This window comes from Ambystoma mexicanum, chromosome 3q (genome assembly GCF_040938575.1).
Source record: "Ambystoma mexicanum isolate Mex_15411 chromosome 3q, UKY_AmexF1_1, whole genome shotgun sequence".
In the NCBI taxonomy this organism is placed as follows: domain Eukaryota; kingdom Metazoa; phylum Chordata; class Amphibia; order Caudata; family Ambystomatidae; genus Ambystoma; species Ambystoma mexicanum.
The window spans coordinates 146,015,509-146,038,046 of record NC_090926.1 but is presented as its reverse complement, the minus strand read 5'-3'; the positions used below and the strand labels follow the sequence as shown (position 1 = coordinate 146,038,046).

Here is a 22,538-nt window from a genome sequence, read left to right as displayed (position 1 = left end):
CAAATCCCATTTCTTTCTTTATATTGTCTCATATCGTTCTGTCCTTCCATCCTTTTATCCTTGCCCCTTTTCCCCTTTCTTCTTCAAAATGTCCTTTCCTTCACCCCTCCCCCACCCTCTTGCCTGGCATTCCGTCCTTGCTCTCTGTGAGTATTGAATTATTCCTTCCTGCGTCTTACCATGATTGTTTCTGGTTTCAGGGAGTGGTGGGCAACATCAAGAGTGCCAAGTCTGCCCTCGTCCATCGGTTCGTGACTGGGTCCTACATGGGATTGGAAACACCGGAGAGTAAGTACTATAAATGCACTGTGTCGACTTGATCTCCTGCCACCCTCCCCCGAAGCCGGTTTACTTTACAAAAGGATGGAAGGAATGCGTGCACTACGCATCACTAGCACACCAAGAGCCTTGTACCCCAACCCCTGCCTGTTAAAAGCAGTTCTCTTCTGTATCTTCCCAAGGGGATCTATCAGTATAAATGGTGGATTCCATGTATTTGTTACCACACCGTGGGCTGGTGATACTACTACAAATCGCTCCAATGACATCAGGGGTCTGCAACATTTGGTCTCCAGATGCCGTAGGCTACAACTCCCATGAGCCATAGTCAGCATAGTTAAGGGTGAGGGCTCATGGGAGATGTAGTTCAAAACATCTGGACAGCCAAAGATTGCAGATCTCTGGTAAATGCTGCCCTCTTTACATTTAAATTGTAGGCCTGCTACAATTCCACAGGTGACCTATCTGCTGACTCTGGCCACAAAAGGTTCAGAGAGTTGAATGTCATTATTGTGTTTCCCAATGAAGTACCAAATTGCAAACTTATCAGCAATGACGGTACAATGTGACATCAGACTGACAATCAATCTGACTAGGATTTCAACCAAAATTAGGTGGCTGTTTAGTCATGCCTAGCCAGCCACCTAAGCCCTAGACCGGTGAAAATGCACAGATGCATCTCCTAATCTAAAACTCTTAGAACCTCCAGCACATTGACTATGGTCACCGAGGGCGTTCCAACCACAAAGTGCATTGAGGCCATACAAATGGGGAAAAAGCGCTATATAAATAAACAAATACAATATAATATGCTCAAAAACCAAATAACTTATGTGATCTGTGTTATTTCTTAACGTTTACATGCTGTTGACTTCCCAAAACGGTGTACTAAGACTTACTTTTAGATGGGGTTAACATTGTAGAAGATGGGTTTCTGGGCTACAGAAAGTTGGTTACTCTGTGATTTTCATAAATTGTATTGTATTGTTTGTATTGTTTATTTATTTATAGAGCGCACCTGGCCGTTAAGCAACTGGGCGCTTGCAAAGAAATAAAAACTTGGGTTACAGGTACAAGAATGTTATACAATTTCTTATATTACAGGATCATATATCGGGCATTTCTTATGTTACAAAGTCCAAGAATATTGACAATTTCTTATGTAACAGGTTCATATATCAGGCAATACTTATATTACGATGACACATGGATTGCAGGTAGGATATGTTTCATATATTTACATTGGATATACATAATATTTGATGCAGTTGAGGCATTTACCAGTCGTTAGTATGAAGCCATAGTTTGACGTTAGCTTTGAACACATGTAGGGAAGGGGTAGCTCTAAGTGAGTCTGGGATAGACTTCCAGAGAAGAGCTGCTAGTACTGGAAAGCTGGACCCTCCAGTTCTTTTCAGTTTGAAGTTGGGGATTTTAATACTATTTGTGTGGGCCTTTCTGATGGGGCGTTCGGAGGTGTGCTTGGTGAATCTCTCTGTGAGGTATGCAGGTGCTTTGTTGTTCAGACAGTTATGTGTAATATTCAAAGTTTTGAGTTTAATACTGTCGTTGATGGCCAGCCAGTTGACAGCTCTTCTTTGATCGGATATGTGCTGCCCTTTAGGGATTCCTAGTGCTGTTCTAAGGGCGTTGTTCTGCAGGGTTTGGAGTTTGTTGGTGTTGTGTTTACTGGTGCCTAGGTACAGTGCATTACAGTAGTCTAATTTGAGGGCTCGTGCAATGGTGCTACAGCTGTCTGTGGATAGGTATGGTTTGCAAGCGTGGATAAGTTTGTAAGTGTAGCTGGTAGCAGAGGCTGTAACGTTAACTTGCTTGCCAAGGTTAAGAGCTGAGTCTAGGTGGAATCCTAGGGTTTTTACTTCCTTGGCTATCTTGATTTTGATACCGACAATAGTAATGGAGTTTTATGAATCGGAAAAATGTTGTTTCACATATAACTGTTAGATTATTGTTTTCAGCTTGTTCTGCCACTGCCGATGTAAATATGTGTTTTTAGGGCTTACTCCTGAAAACCACTAAGATTAAATATGTACGGCCTCATTACAAGATAGGCGGTAAGTGGCAAGTTGGTGATAACTGAGTTACTGCCAATTTTACCACTATGTCAAATAATGAGTGTTGGTATTGAGTGCAGGATTTACCTCCAGCAAAACCCTGGAGGTAAATCTTCCCACCCAACGCCAAAAAATCAGCACAATTGACAAAATTACTGCAGCAGTAATTCCGCAAAAAATGCCCCATTGGGTCCAATGGACCCAAAATAAATGGGGAATTACACTGCCACCACTACTTGTAATCAGGCGGGAATTCCATCTGACCATGTGGCGGTAACAGTAATTCCTCAGGGCTATTTTTTGGAGGTTTTACATGCAAATTTCCACCTATCTCGTAATGAGGCCCATAATACTTCCAGCAGGTGAGCAATGGCATATGCCTATTAGGAAGAAGAGTGCATATTACAAGCTCATCATTAGTATAACCAGTTACTTCAGTATCTGTGTAGTCAAAATGACGTTCCTGTTAGGCATCTCCGACTAGGATTTCAACCAAAATGCTCTACAACCAAATAACTAATTCTCCCATCAGTCCTTAGGCTTGTAAGACACAAATCATTAATTACAGGTGTTGGGACTCAAATCTCTTCTTTTACTAAACCAAGACCTGAAACCACTGAGAAGAGAAATAATAAAATAGACATGAAGACTAGCAACCGATTGAAACCCAATAGTAATGAGAAGAGGGAGAGTGAAGGAGTAATAACTACTCCCTCCGTGAAGACAGCCAGTACTGGGAAGAGTTGGCCCCAACGAGGCATAAAGAATACTTCTTGGAAACAAAGGAAGGACTCTGGTCCTCTGCTGGGGAATACCCAGCAAACGAGGATAAAAACAGAGGAAAGACTGGCTAAAAGGAGAAGCTGGCCTTGTGCCTGCACAGCCCGGGAAGCTCGAACCTGGGAATGATACTGTCCTGAAAAGAAGCTGGTCCTCGTTCAAGGAGACAACGTGGAACGGTCAGAGGAGTACTCCATGATTCGACAGAGCACCATCCCACTTGGGAGCTGGAAGAAGTTAGACAGTGGCGTGACCTCTGAGTGGTAGGCCGGGTGGTCCATAAACTACACCAATGCCTACAAGCCAGGGGCTCAGCAGAGCTGCCATTAAACACCAGAAAGTGGAGAGAGAAACACTGGGAGCATTTTCAAAGAACGAGCCAGCCTACAATCAAAGGAAGAAACAGTGATGCTTCCCCGTCAAATAAAAGGTAACAGGAGCAGCGGGAGACTCAGTAGGTGTTTGGGGCGGAGTAAAGATTACAACAGGAGTGATCTCCCTTGTCATAGTAGTTGTGAAGTTCCCAAGAAAAGCCAAGAGTGTTATGGGAGTGATCCCGCTCATCACAGTCATTCTGAAAACCATAGGAAAAGCCAAGAGTGTTATGGGAGTGATCTCCCTTGTCACATTAGTTGTGAAGTTTCTAAGAAAAGCCAAGAGTGTTACGGGAGTGCTGTCCCTCATCACAGTAATTTTGAAAACCATAAGAAAAGTCAAGAGTGTTACTGGAGGGGGATCTCCCTTGTCACAATAATTGTGAAACCCATAAGAAAAGCCAAGAATATTACAGGAGTGATCTCCCTGGTCACAGTAATTGTGAAGACTGAAAGAAAAGGCAAGAGTGGTATGGGAGCAGTCGCCCTCGTCACACTGATTATGAAAACCCTAAGAGGAACCAAGAGTAGTACAGGAGTAATCTCCCTCGACACAGTGACTGTAGAAAGCCTAGGAAAAAACCAAGAGTACTACAGGATTAACTTCCCTTCTCTCAATAGCAGGAAGGACAGTTTGTTGAACCCAAACAAAGGAACCCTGAGAGAGCGAATATATGAAAAACAGTTAAGGAAAGAACCGTTTTGGACATTGAGAGCCAATAGTCATTAGACACTTGAGAAAGACCAAAGTTGTCCCTTTCAGGAGATGCAGGGGCTAATCAGAACTGTTACAAGAGGCTATAAGATCAGTCACCAAGACTGAGCTAGCCTGACGAGGAGAATGGAGCCATTCCCTTGAGCCCCTTTTTGTTCTCTGAAACCTTTTTGATTAGTGGTATGGTCAGAAGTAAGTTTGTTTTTTGGACAAAGGACAGAGTTTTGCTTTGGACAAAGCACCTTGATGACGATCACCCTAGTTAGAGTTCTGTTAGGTAGGGCAAACCCTTTAGTAAAAGGAAAGGGGGGACTTTTTCTTATTATTTAAATAAAAGCCTTGTGTAGAAGCCACCCCTTTGTCCAACTCCTTTTTCTGACTTAGCACACAACCCAAAGGTGCCAAACAAAAGTAACCAATAGGTGCTTCGTATGACAAACACAAAAGAGCCAAACGAAACAAAAACAAACGCCCCCACAGCAAACAAACCAAAAGGAACATAAAAGCAACCTCCATTGGCCAAAAAATGGATCAAACAGAAATAGCCCAAACAAAAAACCACCCAAATTGCATAAGAGAGTTTTAATACAGAAACTGCGTGCTTACATTATGTGCTTGATGGCAAGGTGAGGCGCCCATGCTGCTGGAAAAGGGGCTGTGGAATTCACAGCATTTCCTAGGGAACAGGCTGCATAAATTGCCTTTCTAGGTGGAGTTTAAGCAGGCTCTATTTTGCTAATCCATATGCAAATCCTATTTCTTTTTATTTATTTATAGTCTTACATCACGATAAATGTCATATTTGGTATAAACAATTCTCCCTTGTAAAGCCAACATCCGCTCTGCACAACTGTATCCTCAGACCATCCATCATGACTCTTCTCGTTCCTTTCTCCTCCTCTGTTGCGTCGTGACTCCTACCTATCCGAATCGAAATGCTTCCAGGAAAAGGAATAGCATCTCAGGTTTCCATTACATTGCATTGAAATGGGTGATTTTAGAGTGACAGTAACATATACATGCAAAGACATATATTCATATTTAAAATCAATTGTTATTTGGGGGAGGGGTCGTGTTCACATTCCAACAATTTTGATTTTATTTTGTACACTGGAACCTTTTTTTTTAGGAAGCACGTTTCTTTAAAACAAATCCCCACTGATATATATTCAAAACAATCATATACAGCAAACAATAAATATTCCAATATGTACTACATGCAGTTTTTCCCATTTGCACATTGTGTTAATCCATCTCTTACACCATATCCTAGTTTTCAATGTACTTATTACTGTAAACCTTTTGCCTAGCAGAAGGAAATATCTAATAAGAGTGTCAATCATTTTCTAAACCACAACTTTTTTCAATATGTGTATATCATAAAAAGACCTAGGACCTTGTTACAGGTCCGGTGGTAAAACATCGGACCCGCAATGAATTACTGGCGCCTGATTTTCCAGTAACACTGTGGTATTACAACCCCGGCAGCCAAGAAGTCAGGCACCGGTAATGCTGTTAATCCCCATTCCCATGGAGTCCCCATGGCCGCGGTGTCCATCAGGGTCTGCCCTGTTGGGCACAGCGGCTCCGGCAGGCAAACCCATAGTGTGCCGGTCCGGAAACAACAGTGCTGGTAGGCTTACCGACATCGTTGTTTCCAGACCTGCACACATCTAATGAGGCCCCTAGTGTTTTTTCTGTATTTTCCTTTTTTCCTGAAATTCCTTTGTATGTACTTGTTGATTATTTTGTTTTACAACACAGTGCCTTTAAGGGGCTCTTTCAACTGTTTGCCTTCCATTGTTGCCTTTTTTATTTATCTGTGTAATGACATTTATGTAGTCTGCCCTCTCTCCCTCTTTTCAACACACCCAGCCGCCATTCTCTGTGTCCTTCAGATTGTGTGCTTTTAACTGATGTTCTGTTTTTCTTTATTTTGCTATGTGTTTTTGTGGATGAGAGGCAGTGCCGGATTAAACCCCGTAGTGGCCCTTAGGCAGTTGAAATATCGGTGTCCCTCTGGCAGAAAATGAAATATTTCTTTAGTCCCAGATAAAAGTGAGTAAAAGTTCCTGAACAAGATAGATTTGTTCTGTTGTGGTAGAAATTAGACGGTGAAGTTAATCACACTTCATTATAAGTCAGAAAAGCTAACTTAGTAACGCGGACGTCGGTACCGTATATATACTCGGGAAGTTAGTGTTCTCAAAGCTTCTACTCGCGAACATTGTACTAGGGTCTGGAGTCAGTGTGAGTCCTGCAACGCACTAAGTCACATAATGATTAGTTTCTTGAGGTTTTTCGTGCGTGCGTGGTGGCTATAGCCTCTAGTGGTATAACCTTGAACTAAGTAGTGTGCACGTCGGCTGCTAGATGTAGAGGACCATCACTACTGTGCATTACACGTACATAGTTTGCATCAGATTTTTTGACAAACTGACAGCTGCCAGAAGATTAGCATTTAAGAGACAAACTATTATGTTAATTTGATGTTAATTTGATGTTAATTTGATGTCTCTGGTGTACTATAAGTTGTTTAGGGGTACATTACATTAATACAGTATTTTCTCTATAAAGTCTTTTATGTAAAGTTTTCATTTCTTTGAGTTGATTCATTTTTAAAAAATCTTTTGGAAGCAATTTAAGAAAGCTTGATTGTAATTTATTTTTAAGATCAAATCATTATTATTTTGATCCGTTGTTGCAGGGCCCATATAAAGAGTGTGGCCTGTAGACCAGTGCCTACTTTGCCTATTTGGTAATTCAAGACTGATGAGAGGGCATGGGAGCCCCCCGCTTCCTCCACATTTGGTCTCCGCTCGTGCATCGTGATCTATCTTTTTTACTTTTCTTTGTTTGTCCATGTCAGAGGGGTAGGGGATCCTCCTACTTTACTCTATTCTTTAGATTAAGTTGACCCTTCAATTCCTGGTTACAACTTATGTAAACAGCAACAAGTCCAAATCCAACGCCACTATCCTCAATGGGTACGAAATAATAAACTTTAAAATAAGCCATGCAATCCCAAATGGACCAAACAGAACATAATGAGCATAAAACAGTCACACACAAGAACCCCAAATTGGTCACACATTAGAAACCTAAATGGAACAAGGGAAAACAGCCCTAATGAAACACACCAACAAAAAGGTGTCGAGCAACACAAAGGGGAAAAACAAGTCAAATCCCTGGGGAGGGTGGGGACAAAACAGACCGGGGTGCTCAGGAACAAGAACCCCAGAAGGGACAAATGAAGTAAAACCAAGAGGAGCAATTCAATATAATGCTTAATAATAAAGATGGCATGTGTGATCCAGTGTCCTTACTGTGAGTGCCTGAAAGGGAAAATAAGTGACAATGGGCCTCATTAGGAGTGTTGCGGTAAGGCAAAAAACGGTGCCGGTAGTGCTACCAGCGCCGTTCTTACCTCGCCACAACATTCCGAGTATGCTTGCGGGTGCCGCTCTGGAACGCCTGGTCAGACCAGGCGTGCAGAGCAGCACCCGCAAGTAGTACCGCATGGCAGCAACGGCCCCGCTATTAACGGGACCGTTGTTGCCATCCTCCCCATTCCTATAGAGCCCTATGGGGGATCAAATGGGAATGGGGACGTACCGGGTCCGCAAAAGGGAATTACCAGGCCCTCCAAGGTCGGAATGGCCCTTTAAGTCCCCTTTTGCGGGACCCGAGTTTGGGGGTAGCCATGCCCTTACTGCCCTTTGGGGGTAGCCATACTCTTAAGACTGTGCTGAGAGCCCTGCAAAGCGAGGTTGTTACCCTCTAGCATGACATGCAGGCTGTTTTGCAAGCAGGTTGACGATCTACGGCACACCACCTCCGCAGAAGGTGTAAAAACAATTGTAGACCTGGCGGGGGCCGGCAGAAAGGCCTGTACACCTTCAAACATGGAAGAAATCAAGTTATTTTTGGGCCTGTGCGAATTCTATTGCAAATCTATGCGCCATTTCACAGCCCCTTCGAGACTTCCTGAAAAGACGCATTGTTTATTTCATAAATTAGAAAAACTTCTCAGAACCCAAGTGGGCAGAAGCCCTGGCCTGGTGCTATCAAAACTCAAACGGATAATAGGGATTGGCCCACAGCGGTCCTGTTTTTGAGGAAATCAAGCCATACTTCATGGGAGTCTCGGGAGGATAGCACAGGGGCAATGTGCTAAGTCGACAGGAGCACCACAGGTTCGATCCCCGGGTCCGCGCTTAGAAATCTCTGGGTATTAAGCGCATTATAAATAACCTATCATATCATCATATCATGGTGGCAGATAAGCATACAATAATTACATATTTTGTTTTTCGAGGGCCGTACATGATTTACCCTGCCACTCCCTGAGAAAGATTATTGAAGGCGCCCTCATGGGCCGCGCTGACCTTACCCTGACAAAGAGGTTAGCTCATGAAGACTTCAGGTGGCTGGCTATGTTTTGCGAAATGTCCCTTTCCGATTTGGTGTAACCTCGAAGTAGACAAGTACCCAGAGCTTCCAGGACTTTTGTAGGAGTGGGAAGATGTTGGGAACTACCGTATTGCAAGTAATGCAGTGGAGGGCCGTGGCAAGGCCCGCACGTCCAGCAAGGATTTACTTGTGAAGACTTGTCGCAAAAGATATTAAGAATAGGCGTCTGACCAATGGCACACCACAGTCCAGCTAAAGTGCATGATGCAACATGCATGCACCAGGCAATACATATGTGCAAACCCTGTGAATGAAACAGTCTGGAACAAACAGGATTTAGGTAAGAAAGGGATGATGAGCTCTCGGTCTAATAAAGAGGGTGGTTGCTTCTAATGTTCGGGGCTGGAGAGGAACCCTCGCTCTTTAACAATGAGTCACAAGGGTACTGAGGGGATGAAAGCAATGTGATGACCAGTTGGGGGAGTGGAGGACACAGCAAACACGTGTTTCTCTAGGCAATTAGGTGCACCGTGCTCAGAGACCTCTCAATGTATTAATGTGCAATGTGCATGTGCCCCCATCAATGAACAAACCAATCATGTTCCTGATCCTGGAAGGAGCAAACATTTAAACAGAATCTAAAAGGGTATCAAGGCCAAATGCCAAACCTAAGAAGAATGATGGAAGCACGGATGGAAGAGCTGAGTGGGCTGAAGATGGGGATGGAAGAGCTGAGTGGGCTGAAGATGGGGATGGGAGAGCTGACTGTGATAGAAGCGGGCTGAAGAGGGGATGGAAGAGCTGACCGTGATAGAAGAGGGCTGACGATGGGGATGGAAGAGCTAACCGTGATAGAAGAGGGCTGACGATGGGGATGGAAGAGCTAACCGTGATAGAAGAGGGCTGAAGACGGGGATGGGAGAGCTGACCGTGATAGAGGAGGGCTGAAGATGGGGATGGAAGAACGGAGGAGCTGACCCGTGATAGAAGCGGGCTGAAGATGGGGATGGAAGAGCTGACCGTGATAGAAGTGGGTTGAAGATGGGGACGGAAGAGCTGACCATGATAGAAGCGGGCTGAGGATGGGGATGGAAGAGCTGACCGTGATAGAAGAGGGCTGAAGATGGGGATGGGAGAGCTGACCGTGATAGAAGAGGGCTGACGATGGGGATGGAAGAGCTAACCGTGATAGAAGAGGGCTGAATATGGGGATGGGAGAGCTGACCGTGATAGAAGAGGGCTGAAGATGGGGATGGGAGAGCTGACCATGATAGAAGAGGGCTTAAGGTGGGGATGGAAGAGCTGACCGTGATAGAAGAGGACTGAAGATGGGGATGGGAGAGCTGACCGTGATAGAAGAGGGCTGAAGGTGGGGATGGGAGAGCTGACCGTGATAGAAGAGGGCTGAAGATGGGGATGGGAGAGCTGACCGTGATAGAAGAGGGCTGAAGATGGGGATGGAAGAACGGAAGAGCTGACCGTGATAGAAGCGGGCTGAGGATCGGGATGGAAGAGCTGACCGTGATAGAAGAGGGCGGAAGATGGGGTTGGAAGAGCTGACCGTGATAGAAGAAGGCTGAAGATGGGGATGGAAGAGCTGACCGTGATAGAAGAGGGCTGAAGATGGGGATGGGAGAGCTGACCGTGATAGAAGAGGGCTGAAGATGTGGATGGAAGAGCTGACTGTGATAGAAGAGGGCTGACGATAGGGATCGAAGAACGGAAGAGCTGACCCGTGATAGAAGAGGGCTGAAGATGGGGATGGAAGAGCTGACTGTGATAGAAGAGGGCTGAAGATGGGGATGGGAGAGCTGACCGTGATAGAAGAGGGCTGAAGATGGGGATGGGAGAGCTGACCATGATAGAAGAGGGCTGAAGATGGGGATGGGAGAGCTGACCATGATAGAAGAGGTTTATGGGGGGGGGGCAACCGACTAAAAACAAATGTGTGAGACCTACAATATTCGACCAAACCGTGGTTGAAGTAAATACATAGAACCCACGGCCATCTGCCTGGCCAAAGAAGACGACTGATGAAATGAACACAGTCAATGAGGAGGGACACAACCAAATGTCCATCAAATGCACACAGTGATAGAAGAAGAGGCATGGTGTAGGAATGGGGGCATGGGTGGAGGACAACCCGCCCCACATAACAGAAAAACAGGAGGTCGGTCACGGTTGACAAAAAGCGGTTGACCCAATTTCAAACGACGAAAAACGTGGTTGTTTTAAACATGTAGGCAATGGCAACAAAGAGGGCTCCAGGAGAGGCGAGAAAAATCATAGAAAGCTGTGATATGTGACAACTCCGGTCGGAGATGATGTACTTTGCTCTCGGCTTCAGCACCAATCGGGAAAGTCCACAGTGCATAGCATGTGTTAACGCTGTGGGCGGGAGATGAGACACTGTTTCTCCTCCTTCCACTCCACGTTCCCTCAGAGCAGTTAACAGGTAAAAGGGGCCCTCTAGTGAAAGATGGCACAATACCTAACCTAGAAGCTTTAAACAATGGGTCATTCCTGAATCTGTAATGCCAGTGAATGTTGATGGGTAAAGAGCATTGCAATGCTTTCTTTTGACCTGGTGGCCCTTGAAATCCAGCAATGGGGATGTTCTCATCGCAAGAGTGGGATCCTCATGTGACTCAGCCGACTCATGTTGATTGGCTGGTTGGGACTCACGCAGTTACTTGAACGAGGACATGCGTGCAGTACTGTCTGAAGCATTGCCTGGAAACAGCTTGGCTATATAAGATTTCCTGTCCTTGGGAACCTCTGTCGGCCATCTTCCACCGCGGCATTTCATCATGCGTGACACCTCTGTGGTGTTCTAATCCCGCAGTAATTTCAGATCCTAATTGGCAAACCCGAAAAGGATGCAGCATTGGCTGTCCCACCGATGCCAGGGGAGAGGATTACTCCCTCGGACAGCAGCAATCCCCCCAAGCCGCTCATCCCTGCCAGGACACACACAGCTTAGGCAAAGCCATTTTTAGAAAAATGTTATACCCAAGAAAGGATGTTTTTTTAAAATAATTTGCCTTTATTTTTTGTGATTTCTCCGATCAGATGTGCCTAACCTACCGCAGCGCCCGGGTCATTGCTACAGCTGTATGTGGTCTTGTATACCACAATGCCCTTCACTCTGGACACCTTGGCAAATAGAATATGTTACCAAGAGCGCAAGATAAGGATGCACACCTTATGGACCGGGAAGCAAAGGCCATGACCGGAACATGGGGTCCCTGGGACATGGATTCATCTGGTGACCCTAGACTAGTTATGGTAACGATCCATTCACGCTCACTGCTCCACCCTCTGTAATGCCCTATCCCCACACGATTAGCTGGAATCAAATTTCAATAATGTTCTGGCAAATCCTCCGATTTTTCTCTGCATATGGATTCGACTCCCTGTCTGAACCCCTACCAGACTCCCCACTGTTTGTTGGGGCCCTCTGTGGAAGTGCACTGATACTGGCAGGGGTGAAAAGGAGGGCTGTGAAGGAGCTAATTTACCACATACATTTGCGCAGCGTCAACCGGAAATCAATTCCCCCCTGATGACGCATCTGCCGCCTGTTTATTACTTCCTCTTACTGTCTTCTTCTGGTCTTGAGATTCGTTTGGGTGCCGTAACAGCAACATGAAGAGCTGTGCTGTACAAAGTGAGAACTAAGAGACATTTTCCGTGTGTGGCCATGCTGTGCTAGAGTGTGCAGAAGCAACACCCACGCTTTGGTAGGTGAATGAGGCTGGCCACTCATCCGTGACTCTTACAGGCGTATTCAGTAATTCTTTTACTTCCGCAGTAAGCAGGGGCGTAGGGTCAGCTGTCTGAATATGATGAAATGGAATACCTACCGTCCTCAATTGGGCAGTTCCATTGTACTTTGCTGGGAGGTGGTACATTGCCAACACGATGGACGGGAATCAATGCGCGCTGCTTTGTTCCTGCATAAAAGGGCAGCAGCCTATTAAAATAGAGGGATTGGCTAAGACAGTGGAGTGAGCAAACTCAGTGCACGTGCCTTCCTTTACCCATTCTCCTGCACCTCCACACTATGCCGATGAAAAGCCAGTTTCCACAGCCTGAATGAAAGGGAGCCCCCCATTAAGCCCATGGTCTTGGTGCATGTGCTCACAGGGGCAAGATGGCGGCTGAGGCAGAAATATATGGTAGAAGCACACTGATTGTGGCAGCCCCACGAGGGTATAGGGTGGCCAACTCTTTGATAGTATTTCGCCGGACACTTGCCCACAAGGCGGTGATGAGGTCACATCGTCATTCACGTTTGGCCAGGCCCTTTTTGAATTAACATTTTATTAATGGCTCTTAATTGCTGGCTTAATTGAAATGCAAATGGTTCGTCCTTGGGAGGTGATGGTCACGTTTTTTAACTGCAAACATGACCATCACGACTCCAGGAACAAAGCATTAGCGTTTGAATGAATCCAGGTGTCGGAGCTTACAGCTCGACCTGTAGGCTCAAAAGGAGCCAGGCCTGCAGAGCTGCCTGAGAAAGAAAGCAGCAGGCGGCAGCGCCTTGCTGTGTAAATGCCCACTTCACTTTGCAGAGTGGCTGTGCTGGAGGCAGGGTCTCCTGACGAAAGTCGGGACGCCCTGTGTCCTGCACAGCCACTCTGCAAACGGCGGGACAGAGTCCCTAATTGCAGGACAATCCCGCGAAATCCGGGACAGTTGGCGACCCTATGAGGGTAGCGCCATCACATTTACTCAAGGCATTCCCTTTGCCCCATGGGCCAGTGCTTGTGGAAACAGGCCGCACGTGACACCACTTTCAAATCCTCTTAGAATCTAAGAAGATCCCAGGCGCTCTCCTCACGGGTCAACAATTAATCCTTCGAGAATTTTCCAATCAATTTAGAAAAAGAAAAATATGTTTTTGCAGACAGTAGTTTATATACGTTATATTCTACTTATCATCCAACGTTTATTTTGGATTTCCCAAAAATGCCATGACACAACCTTGTTGCATCCTGAATGCTGCGGCCCGTAAATAAACCAGGGAGAATTAGTCTGACCAGGTGGCAAAGTGGCAGTTGGGCTGGCAGTTGTGCACTTCAGAGTGCTAGAGGATTACGCCTGAAGACAGTGTTCATTTGGTGCAGCAGTGTGTGCCCTGCGGAGCTCATACCACTTTGAGTGCCTGAAGCACTGTGGCAGCCGATGTGCCTACACATCCAGCAACCCCCTTTGGAGAGCTAGCGAGACTCTTGATATCTGAGAACCATGAGGGTGGACGTTTAATGGGGAGAGGCGCAGTGGGTACGAAACACCCCTCCAACAAGAGTATCAAGCCCTGGAGCCTATCAGCAGAAGGGGCTAAATTGGTGGGGGGCCTGGTGAGTGCAACAGGGACTGGTGCCAACTCACATCTATCGCTCCCTTGCTATGTGACAGTCTTGGTCGAACGTTCCTCATCCAGACAACATCATGTAATGGGGAGACCTTGACGAGAGTTGTGTGGGCCCCGTCCTTTCCCCACCTCTCCACCCAGGTGACAGAACTTTACCACGCCAGTGAGACACCAGTAAGACTTGTGAGCGCATCCCGAGGGAGTCCTTCAGCTACTCGGCACAAGGGAGGGGGAGGTAGAGGCAAATGTTTCCCTAACCTTGCACATGAGACCAAAACCACAGCATGCCCAAAAGAATCTGGGCACGCCATTGCCAGTCAAAAGGGTGATGATCTGGAGAAGGCAGCGTAGATGGAGCGGCAGGGCCGAAAGACACTGAGACGGCTGTAGCTATGAACTTTGGTGATGGCTTTAACGGTTGGAGAGATACATCCCAGGGCTCAAGAAAGATCTGAAGTCAGTCTTGAAAGAAGAGCTCAGTAGGCTCCAATTGAGCCCACTGCAATTATCACTGAAAACAAGAGGTCAGCTCCTCCTGGAGGAAACGGGTCGATGGGACCAAGACAGCAATCGCCACGTCTGATGAGATAAAAGCACTGAAGTTCTGGACACTAGAACCTTAACTGAAATGTGAAGATCTGGAGAACAGACCCTGGAAAATATATGCATTGAACATTTGAAAGAAGGTTCTGAGAAGGTGTGAAGCCATGTGCTATAAATCTCTTTCACTTGATCCTCACTGTCCCACAGATGGTACTGATTTAAGATAAATGGGGAGCATGGAGTCACGCCGCCTTATGCCAAGGTTCCGAACTGGCCCTGTAAAATTGTTTGGCTATCAAATGAAAGAGGGGAGACTTGCTTTGGCCAAGAACTAGAATCAGATCTTCTACTTTGAGAGTTCAGTGCAGCTGCACCAAGGCCTCTCACAGGAAATGCTACTTCACTCAGTAAGATGAGCTACATAAATGCCAGATCCAATATCAGTGGACCCTTTCGTCTCCAGTTTTGACTACATGACAACATGTCACTGTCACATCACTGGAAAAAGGCACAATTGGCATTGAGAGAAAATTGAGGCCAAGTCGAGGAGGCTAGGGGTAGTGACAACGAGTGACTGCCGTGGCAGACGAGAAGGAGGAGAAGATATGATACTGCCATGAGGGCTGCCTTGGCACTTCTCAGTAGAATAGGTGGTACTAGCCCATTTGTCCGGAGGCCCATTTGTCCAACACCCATTGTTCAAGGTTTCCTTTACACATTGTGCCACAAATGTAGATAATTGGGGGTTAGGTTTAGGTATTTATTAAGGTGGGGTGGATGGGGGAGAGGTTGCAGGGCGGTCTTCGCCCTTGCTTTCTTTTATGGTGAAATCTGTTTTTTTTTTAAAAGTGTTGCAAAGAAACCTTCCCTACCGCTTAAGATACATGGGAGTAGGGACTCAAGGGTGGGTCGGGCTAATGGAATAGGATTGCACTTGCTCCCTTGAGGAGAGAAAGCTGTGTAGGGGGAGGCAGTAGGTTCTGGCTCTCATGCATCTGATGGAAGGAAGGGGATGAGGAGTCACTACTGGAATTGGTGGTGAAGAATAGGTGGTAGTGTGGGAAGCCGTTGAAATAATAGGATGGAACAAAGAATCACATGGGGCAGCATGGGGGTGCGTGGGAGATGGCTCTGTTGAACCAGTTACTTGTTATGTCAGTTGCAGGTTACTGTTGCACCGGCAGTGGTAGAGAGTTTAGGCATTAGTAAGGGGGAGTAGGACAAGGAGGTTCATCATTCTGAAGCATGGATAAAGAATGGACCCGGTGGGATACATTGCCGCTCAGTTTAGGAGGCGACTGTGTGCAGGACACTGCCCAGGCTTTCTGAGTCAAATGGGGATATTTGTAGTGCCCCAACAACGGGGCAAGTCCCTCATAGAGAATAGAAAGCTACCTGTAACAATTGCAGGTCTGGTCAATGAATTTTAAGGGTAACACCCCTCAAAAAAGGGTGCAATTCTTGAGGGAAATGAAAAGAGGAGGTGTGTTGGTTGTCACTTTATAGGACATTCATTTGGTAATGGCAGAACAGAGGAGGCTTAAGGACAGGTATTTTGCGGTGCAAATCCATTCCACTTAAAAGGAGAAAAATCTAGGAGTGGCACAGCTGTTCAATAATAGTCACTATTAAGGGACACAAAAAAGACAGCATGTGTCTTTTAGTTAAAGGTTCAATAGGGGACCAAACACGTTATATTTGCTTCTTTCTATTCCGCCAACACATGTCAGGAAAGATACAGGGGGTTCCTCTGTGTGGGACCAACCTTGCAGAGGGCAACACTGCAGTGTCAGGGGCATCAAAATGGTGATGGGTAGGACCCTAGAGAGCTCATCACAGGCACGGCTTGGCGTGGCAGGAGAAGGCCACTCTGGCCCTCAGGTTCTATGTGTTTACAGAGAATACATAACAGAGATTGCTTTTTTGGTGGGGGTCCCCCTCCCAAACCCCCCATTTCTCTATGTGCTTAAACCAACGCCAACCCCACCCATTTCGCCCGCTTACCCCAAACCATATCTATTCTTAAAAATGTTCGATGGTTTTTTCTCTGTTTTTGTTTCTCTGTTACCGCATTCTCTATAATTGTATTCTCTATTATCACTGGATGCTGGCCCTAAAGAAAGCACTGGACAAAGTAATCTAGCTTCTAGTGATTTAGTCTCGGGAGGATAGCTCAGGGGTAACGTGCTCTCCTTGGAAGCAAGACAACACAAAGCACGACAGGTTTGATCCCTGGGTCCGCGCCTACAAAACTCTGGGCATTAAGTGCATTATAAATAACATAAGCACGGCTTTTACGCCATGCATTTGTGTTATGGCTCACATAAAATGAGCGGCTATGTCTATGTCCAGCACAAACACTCTGAACCCCCACTCCTCCTTAGCAGACTGCTGATTCACTACTGCCACATAAACCTTATTATCAATATTAAAGTTCATTCTTTTGTTCTGTAAATCCTTGCCACACAGTGCCAGCATCACCAGAAGTGGGAAAATGTCCAGGAAGTTAATAGTCAAACCCCTCAGACCTCCATCTTTTTGGCCACAATGCTGCCCACCAGTTTCCTTCCCATGCCACTACAAACCAAAGCCGCACTACTAGGTGGCTTCTAAAAAAATATGCACCCTCTATTCCACCAAGTCTTTAAGAAGCCACATGAACGCATCATAAGAGTCACGTGACAATGTCAACCATACCGTGCTTTATACTCCTCTATCATACTGGCAGAAATCATTATCTCTTTAGTGCCCACCATTACCCTCACCAGCCTTCTGCAAAATGTTCACCAGCACCATAACGTTACCCACCCAGTTTGAATGGGCCAACAGCCTCTGCTCCTGCCACAACACCATCATTTATGCTGTTTTCTCCATATTAAGTTGCATCCTTAACTCCTCAACATTCTAACCTGTAAAACTTCAGCACATTTCCACAGAATCCTACTCTATCCTCAAAAATGTTATCTGGTCTCTTGGGCCTTCTATCTTCTTTGACACCAGAAACATCCACATATCCTCCATCAACCCACACATCCTTGTAGGAAGTCACAGAACTTCTCCTACTCCTCACGCCACAAAGAAAAAGCCATCCAAATAATGCAACACCTTGTCTATCCTCCTCCGAAGGCAACAACACCATTGTAGAAAAGTGCTAAACTGCTGAAATAACACTCCTGGGGCCTCATCACGAGTTGGGCTGTAGCCCTTAAATGCGGCGGTAACGGTATTACCGTTGCATTTAAGGGCTGGCCCTATCATGAGTTGGGTGGTAAATCAGCTGTTTTAGCTCCAGCTTTTTTCTGGAGGTGAAAATCGATGTTTTCAGCGGGATTACAGCCAGCTGTATTAGCCCGCAGTATTATCACCGATTTACCGTTAAGGCCCAACCCGTGATCCGGTGGTAATACCACCGGACCGGTCGGTGCTAGGGCTATTACAGTCGGTGGTATTACAGCCGGGAATACAGCCCAACTCGTGATGAGGCCCCTGGTCCAGCGCAACCTATAGGCAACACTTAAGCAACAAAGATCACACCTGTAAACTGCATCCTGTGCAATAGTCCCATGCTTAAGACTAGAGGATGGGACTGGGGTGGCCCTGGGGTCAAGGACAGCCACCCGCTCCATGCTCCAGAGGATGGGTATGGTGTATTCCCTATATTTCCAATACATCCATATTCTCATTTGTATCACAAACAAAGTTTATCCTGAAATCCTGGTAGCATAGAATGGAGTCACTCTCTGGGAAGAAGAATAGAAGTTGGCCAGAAAATGCACAACCCGTGCAGCTGCAACAGCAGGTGTCTGTGATCCCCATGATAGCAATAGGGAATCCTGATTCCCTGCCAGACCACCGCTCATCCAACCATTCATGGGCCTTACACACTCCTGATTGCACAGACCCAGACTGGTAAAATCCCTAAAATCTTCTTATGTAAGACTTAAAACATCACCAGCTACGGTAGCTTTAGCGGCCAGAGTACTGAATCCAAGATGGCAGGCGGGTGCTTTATCATGTCGGCTAGTGGAGCTGCGGGGCTGAATGCTAACCGATTACTAACACCCACCGAGTCTGTGGTTACCACGAGTAGAGGCCCACCGCATTTTCAATACATTTTCATCTGAAGGTTCTTGAGCAATTAGACGTCACTGACTACGTACTGAGCGTTCATACCTGGTGAGCAGGGCTGACCAGAGGTGTGCGATTAAGGAGAATGGAGAAGGATTCGTTTTTTGTTTGATGATACAGCGAGCCAGAAAGGAGCAGAACGAGGGAAGCAAAGGTGGGGGAGGGAGAAAGAAGAGCAGAGGTGAAGCAGGTAGATGGAAGAGTATTGGTGGGAGACAAAGGGAGGTATTGTTTAGTAAAACGGCCTAGTACCACCTTATCACTTAGCCCATATGAGGAGTGCCACTTACATTCCGCTTGTCTCTGCTTTGGGCTAAAAGCCCTCAGATCATTAGTGAACCTTGGCTCTGACGGTCGTCCGCGGGGGATAGCTGATTTAAGAGGAGCAGGGTATCTGCTGCCAGACTAAGCACTGAGCATTATGCCGGATATTACTTGGGTAACGCAGGCAGTTCATTTGTCATTCCTCTCTGGCCTTATTCCGGCTGAGTTGAAACAGGCCATTTTTTGTCCCCTTCTAAAAAAAACACTCTTTTGGCTAATTTTTGTCCTATTTCACTTCTCCCTTTTATATGAAGCTTTTGGAGTCTCTGATCTCTCCTCTTTTCAGTTCTTTCCTGGAAACTTCCTGCTCTCTGGACCCCTTTCTGCACGGCTTTCGCCCTGGACAGGGCACTGAACGTGTCCTGCTCTCAGTGGTGGATGACTTGGTTCGGCTTGCGGACCAGAGAAGACTGGGAGCGCTGATTTTATTAGATCTTTCTGCTCCCATGTCGACGACACCCAGACTATGGTTCGATTTGATTTTAATGTGAGGCGTTGTTGCACTTTAGTGAGTGTTTGGCGGCCGTGGGTTGCTGGATGAACAGCAATTGACTCAAGCTCAATGAGCACAAGACAGTTCTGGTGGTGGGTTCCCCTTGTACGCTCACCCTTTGGACTCCATCTTTCTGGACACCTGCTCTGATGGCTGTAAAGGATCTGGGAGTAAAACTCTATAGCTGCCCAGGTTTTCTCTGTATGTCAAGCCGGTCATTTTCATCTTAAGGTTCTCTGTAGAGTGTTGCCTTTTCTGCCATTGCATCTGCGGCCTCAGGTTGGAGCTTTGCTTATTGTAAGCCAGATTCATTACTGCAACTCATTGTTTCTGGCTCAGACTCTCTATCTCATGTGCGAGATGCATCACTTCAAAATCTGGCAGCTCGGATTGCAACTGATACCCCATATTGGGATGATATCTCCCCTGTGCTTCCTTCCCTGCACTGGCTTCCCATTGCAAAAAGGTTGAATTTAAGTTTCTATGGGCCTGATCACGACTTGGCCATTACCGCCGGCGGTAATAGCCCTACCGCTGAACTCCCTGGCGCTAATAGCGGCGGATCACGAGTTTGGCGCTAAAGTAATTCCCCATTGAGCCCATTCGGCAATGCCCCATTCCCCATTGGGCTCAATGGGGAATTTTCACACTCTTACCGCCGGCGGATTTCCCGCCGGCGGTAATAGCGCAAATTTTTGGCGGATTTCCCCCCAGCTCAGAGCTGGGGCGAAATCCGCCGAAGCCCTGATTCGGTGGACCCTTAAATCCGGCGGTATTAGAGCTACCGCCGGATTTAAGGGTTACCGCCGAAGTCGTGATCAGGCCCTATGTCTGGTGCATCGAACATTCTACCGACAGGGGGCCAAATTCCTTTAGGACAAATTTACTCTTTATACTCCGGGCTGGACTCTTCATTCATGCAATGCATGTTTGATTGCCATTCCTAAAATTCAGTTGTCTAGGACCGGGGGTGGGGGGGTCAGGCTTTTTCTTTTGCAGTAGCAAAGCTGTGGAATGCTTTGCCACTGTCTCTTAGGAGTAATGAGAATCATTATGAGTCTAGACATGCTTTGAAAACTCTTATTTGGATGTTAGGGTGTTCTTTTTCAGTTATGCTTGTGGTGATCCTAGCGCCACGATGCACTCGGGTGGATGTTCCCCTTATAAGTGTGTATAATATATTGCAAATGCATATTTCTAACTTTCTACTGTCACTAGCGTTTTGCGCCTCCTAATCAGCCCCCCTCCTCTTTGGACCCATCCTTGGACCTAATCTCCCTTTACATGAGCATAACAATGTGTGCTTTCTCCCACTTCCTAACCTTCCCTGTTATTGCTGCCATCAGACCAAACCCAGCAGCATAGTAGCCAACATGATCCATTCCAATCTGTAGATGCTTATTGTAGTGACCTGGAATGAGGAGTTGACCAGGTGAGGGCATTTTCTTTGCCATAGACCTTTAACTAAAAAATGAAGCAATCCTATCTATCCTTGAAGCTAGAGGTGGTTTCCCAAACTCAACAAAATGAAAACTCAGGTCTGTCAGGAAGTCTGTGATGTCCAAAGAAAGGGTACCATCCTAGTCGAACTCCTATTCTATCCCTGTCTGACTTAGCCTGACTTAGCCAACGGAAAATGTCTTCTCCCAACTGAGGAGAATGACTCCCTTCTCCTGGGTAACAGTCTTTCAAACTTTGGAATTTCACAAAGTTCAACAAATCTCAAGACACTAGAAGGATGACTCTGTTCTCTTAGTTTCCATCCAGCTTTCTCTTGGCTTACTTTAAGCTTAGATTCTTTATCAATTCTCTAAGTTCTCTCATGGGTTCTGGGTTACTTCCACTAGAATCCTCTCCTTCGACCTGCCTCCAACGGGACAAGAGAGACACTCCCTGAGTCCTCCTTGACTCTTTGAGTTTATACCAATGTTCTTCAAATTGCCCCCAACGGGACAAGGATGAGGCTCCCCAAGTCCTTCTTGGTTCTTCAATACCACAGTCTTATGGAACTGACCAGAGAGGTGCCTCACACAATGATCTACTTCTCTTGTGTCTTCTTGTTCCAGGTTCTCAAATCTTCCAGGCCCCCTCCCAGACATATTACTAATTCTGTTACCTTCTCTCTCAGGGAACTCTTCACTGGTTTCGCCAGAGGTTGCGGGTTCATTTTTCCACTTTCTTCTTCTTCTCTTCACCAGCCCGTTTGACTGCGTGGTCCGTTACTGTTGGCTAGTGTTAGCAGTCTCTACATAATTCTTGGACCACACTGTCCACCCACTACAGGTCATGCCGCCACCAAACTGGGACTGACACAGCATAACGTCAGTTTGATTGACAACAGCTGGCCGAACACTCATGTGTGACGGTATCGTTCTTGGGTTCCTCTTCGTCCCAGTACCTATTACAGTGAGACTGACACATTACAGTAACACATAATCTCAGACTTTACCATGGGTAAGGAAGTGTTGGGTGTTGTTTTTACCCTGTAGGGTTGATAGATAAAGGGTGTGTGTCTGAGATGTATGTTCCCTCCCCATGAGATTCTCCCTCATAGGGGGACTATTGGGTAGCAGCCTCACCTCCCTAGCCTCAGGGAAAGGGGCTCCCCTCTGGGAGAAGTGACGTGATCTGGAGCATCATCACACACCCTTTCCCTTACACTTTCAGCGTCACCATCCACTCCCATTGGAAATCGAGATGGGAATTCATCATTTTCCTGTTCCTTCCCCTTCCTATGCTCAACATGAAAGCAAAACGACTCTAAGTCTAAAAAGACAGCGCTTGATGCGGGGGTTAGTGTCTCTGCATATGCTGAGCCAGGTTAAAGGGGAGTGGTCTGTCACCAGCTTGAATTTGTGACCAGTGAGGTAATATTGTCCTACAGCCCACTTCATGGCAAGGGCCTCCAATTCTATGGTGGCATAATTGTTTAAGCCGGGAAAGTTTCTGACTTGTGTATAGGACCAGATGTTCCACTCCATCATACTCTTGGGACAGGACGGTATCAAGACCCACCTTAGAAGCACCTGTC

The 22,538-nt window shown here is 46.3% G+C and overlaps 1 protein-coding gene across 3 annotated transcripts in view; it reads left to right on the top strand.

Moving 5' to 3' along the window:
* Positions 1-22,538, top strand: part of AGAP2 (ArfGAP with GTPase domain, ankyrin repeat and PH domain 2) — a 1,175,901-nt gene that overhangs the window by 787,261 nt on the left and 366,102 nt on the right. For all 3 annotated transcript variants that reach the window (XM_069653347.1, XM_069653346.1, XM_069653345.1), the window contains exon 3: positions 201-288. In XM_069653347.1, the coding sequence (XP_069509448.1) occupies positions 201-288 (88 nt within the window). The remainder of the gene's footprint in view (positions 1-200; positions 289-22,538) is intronic.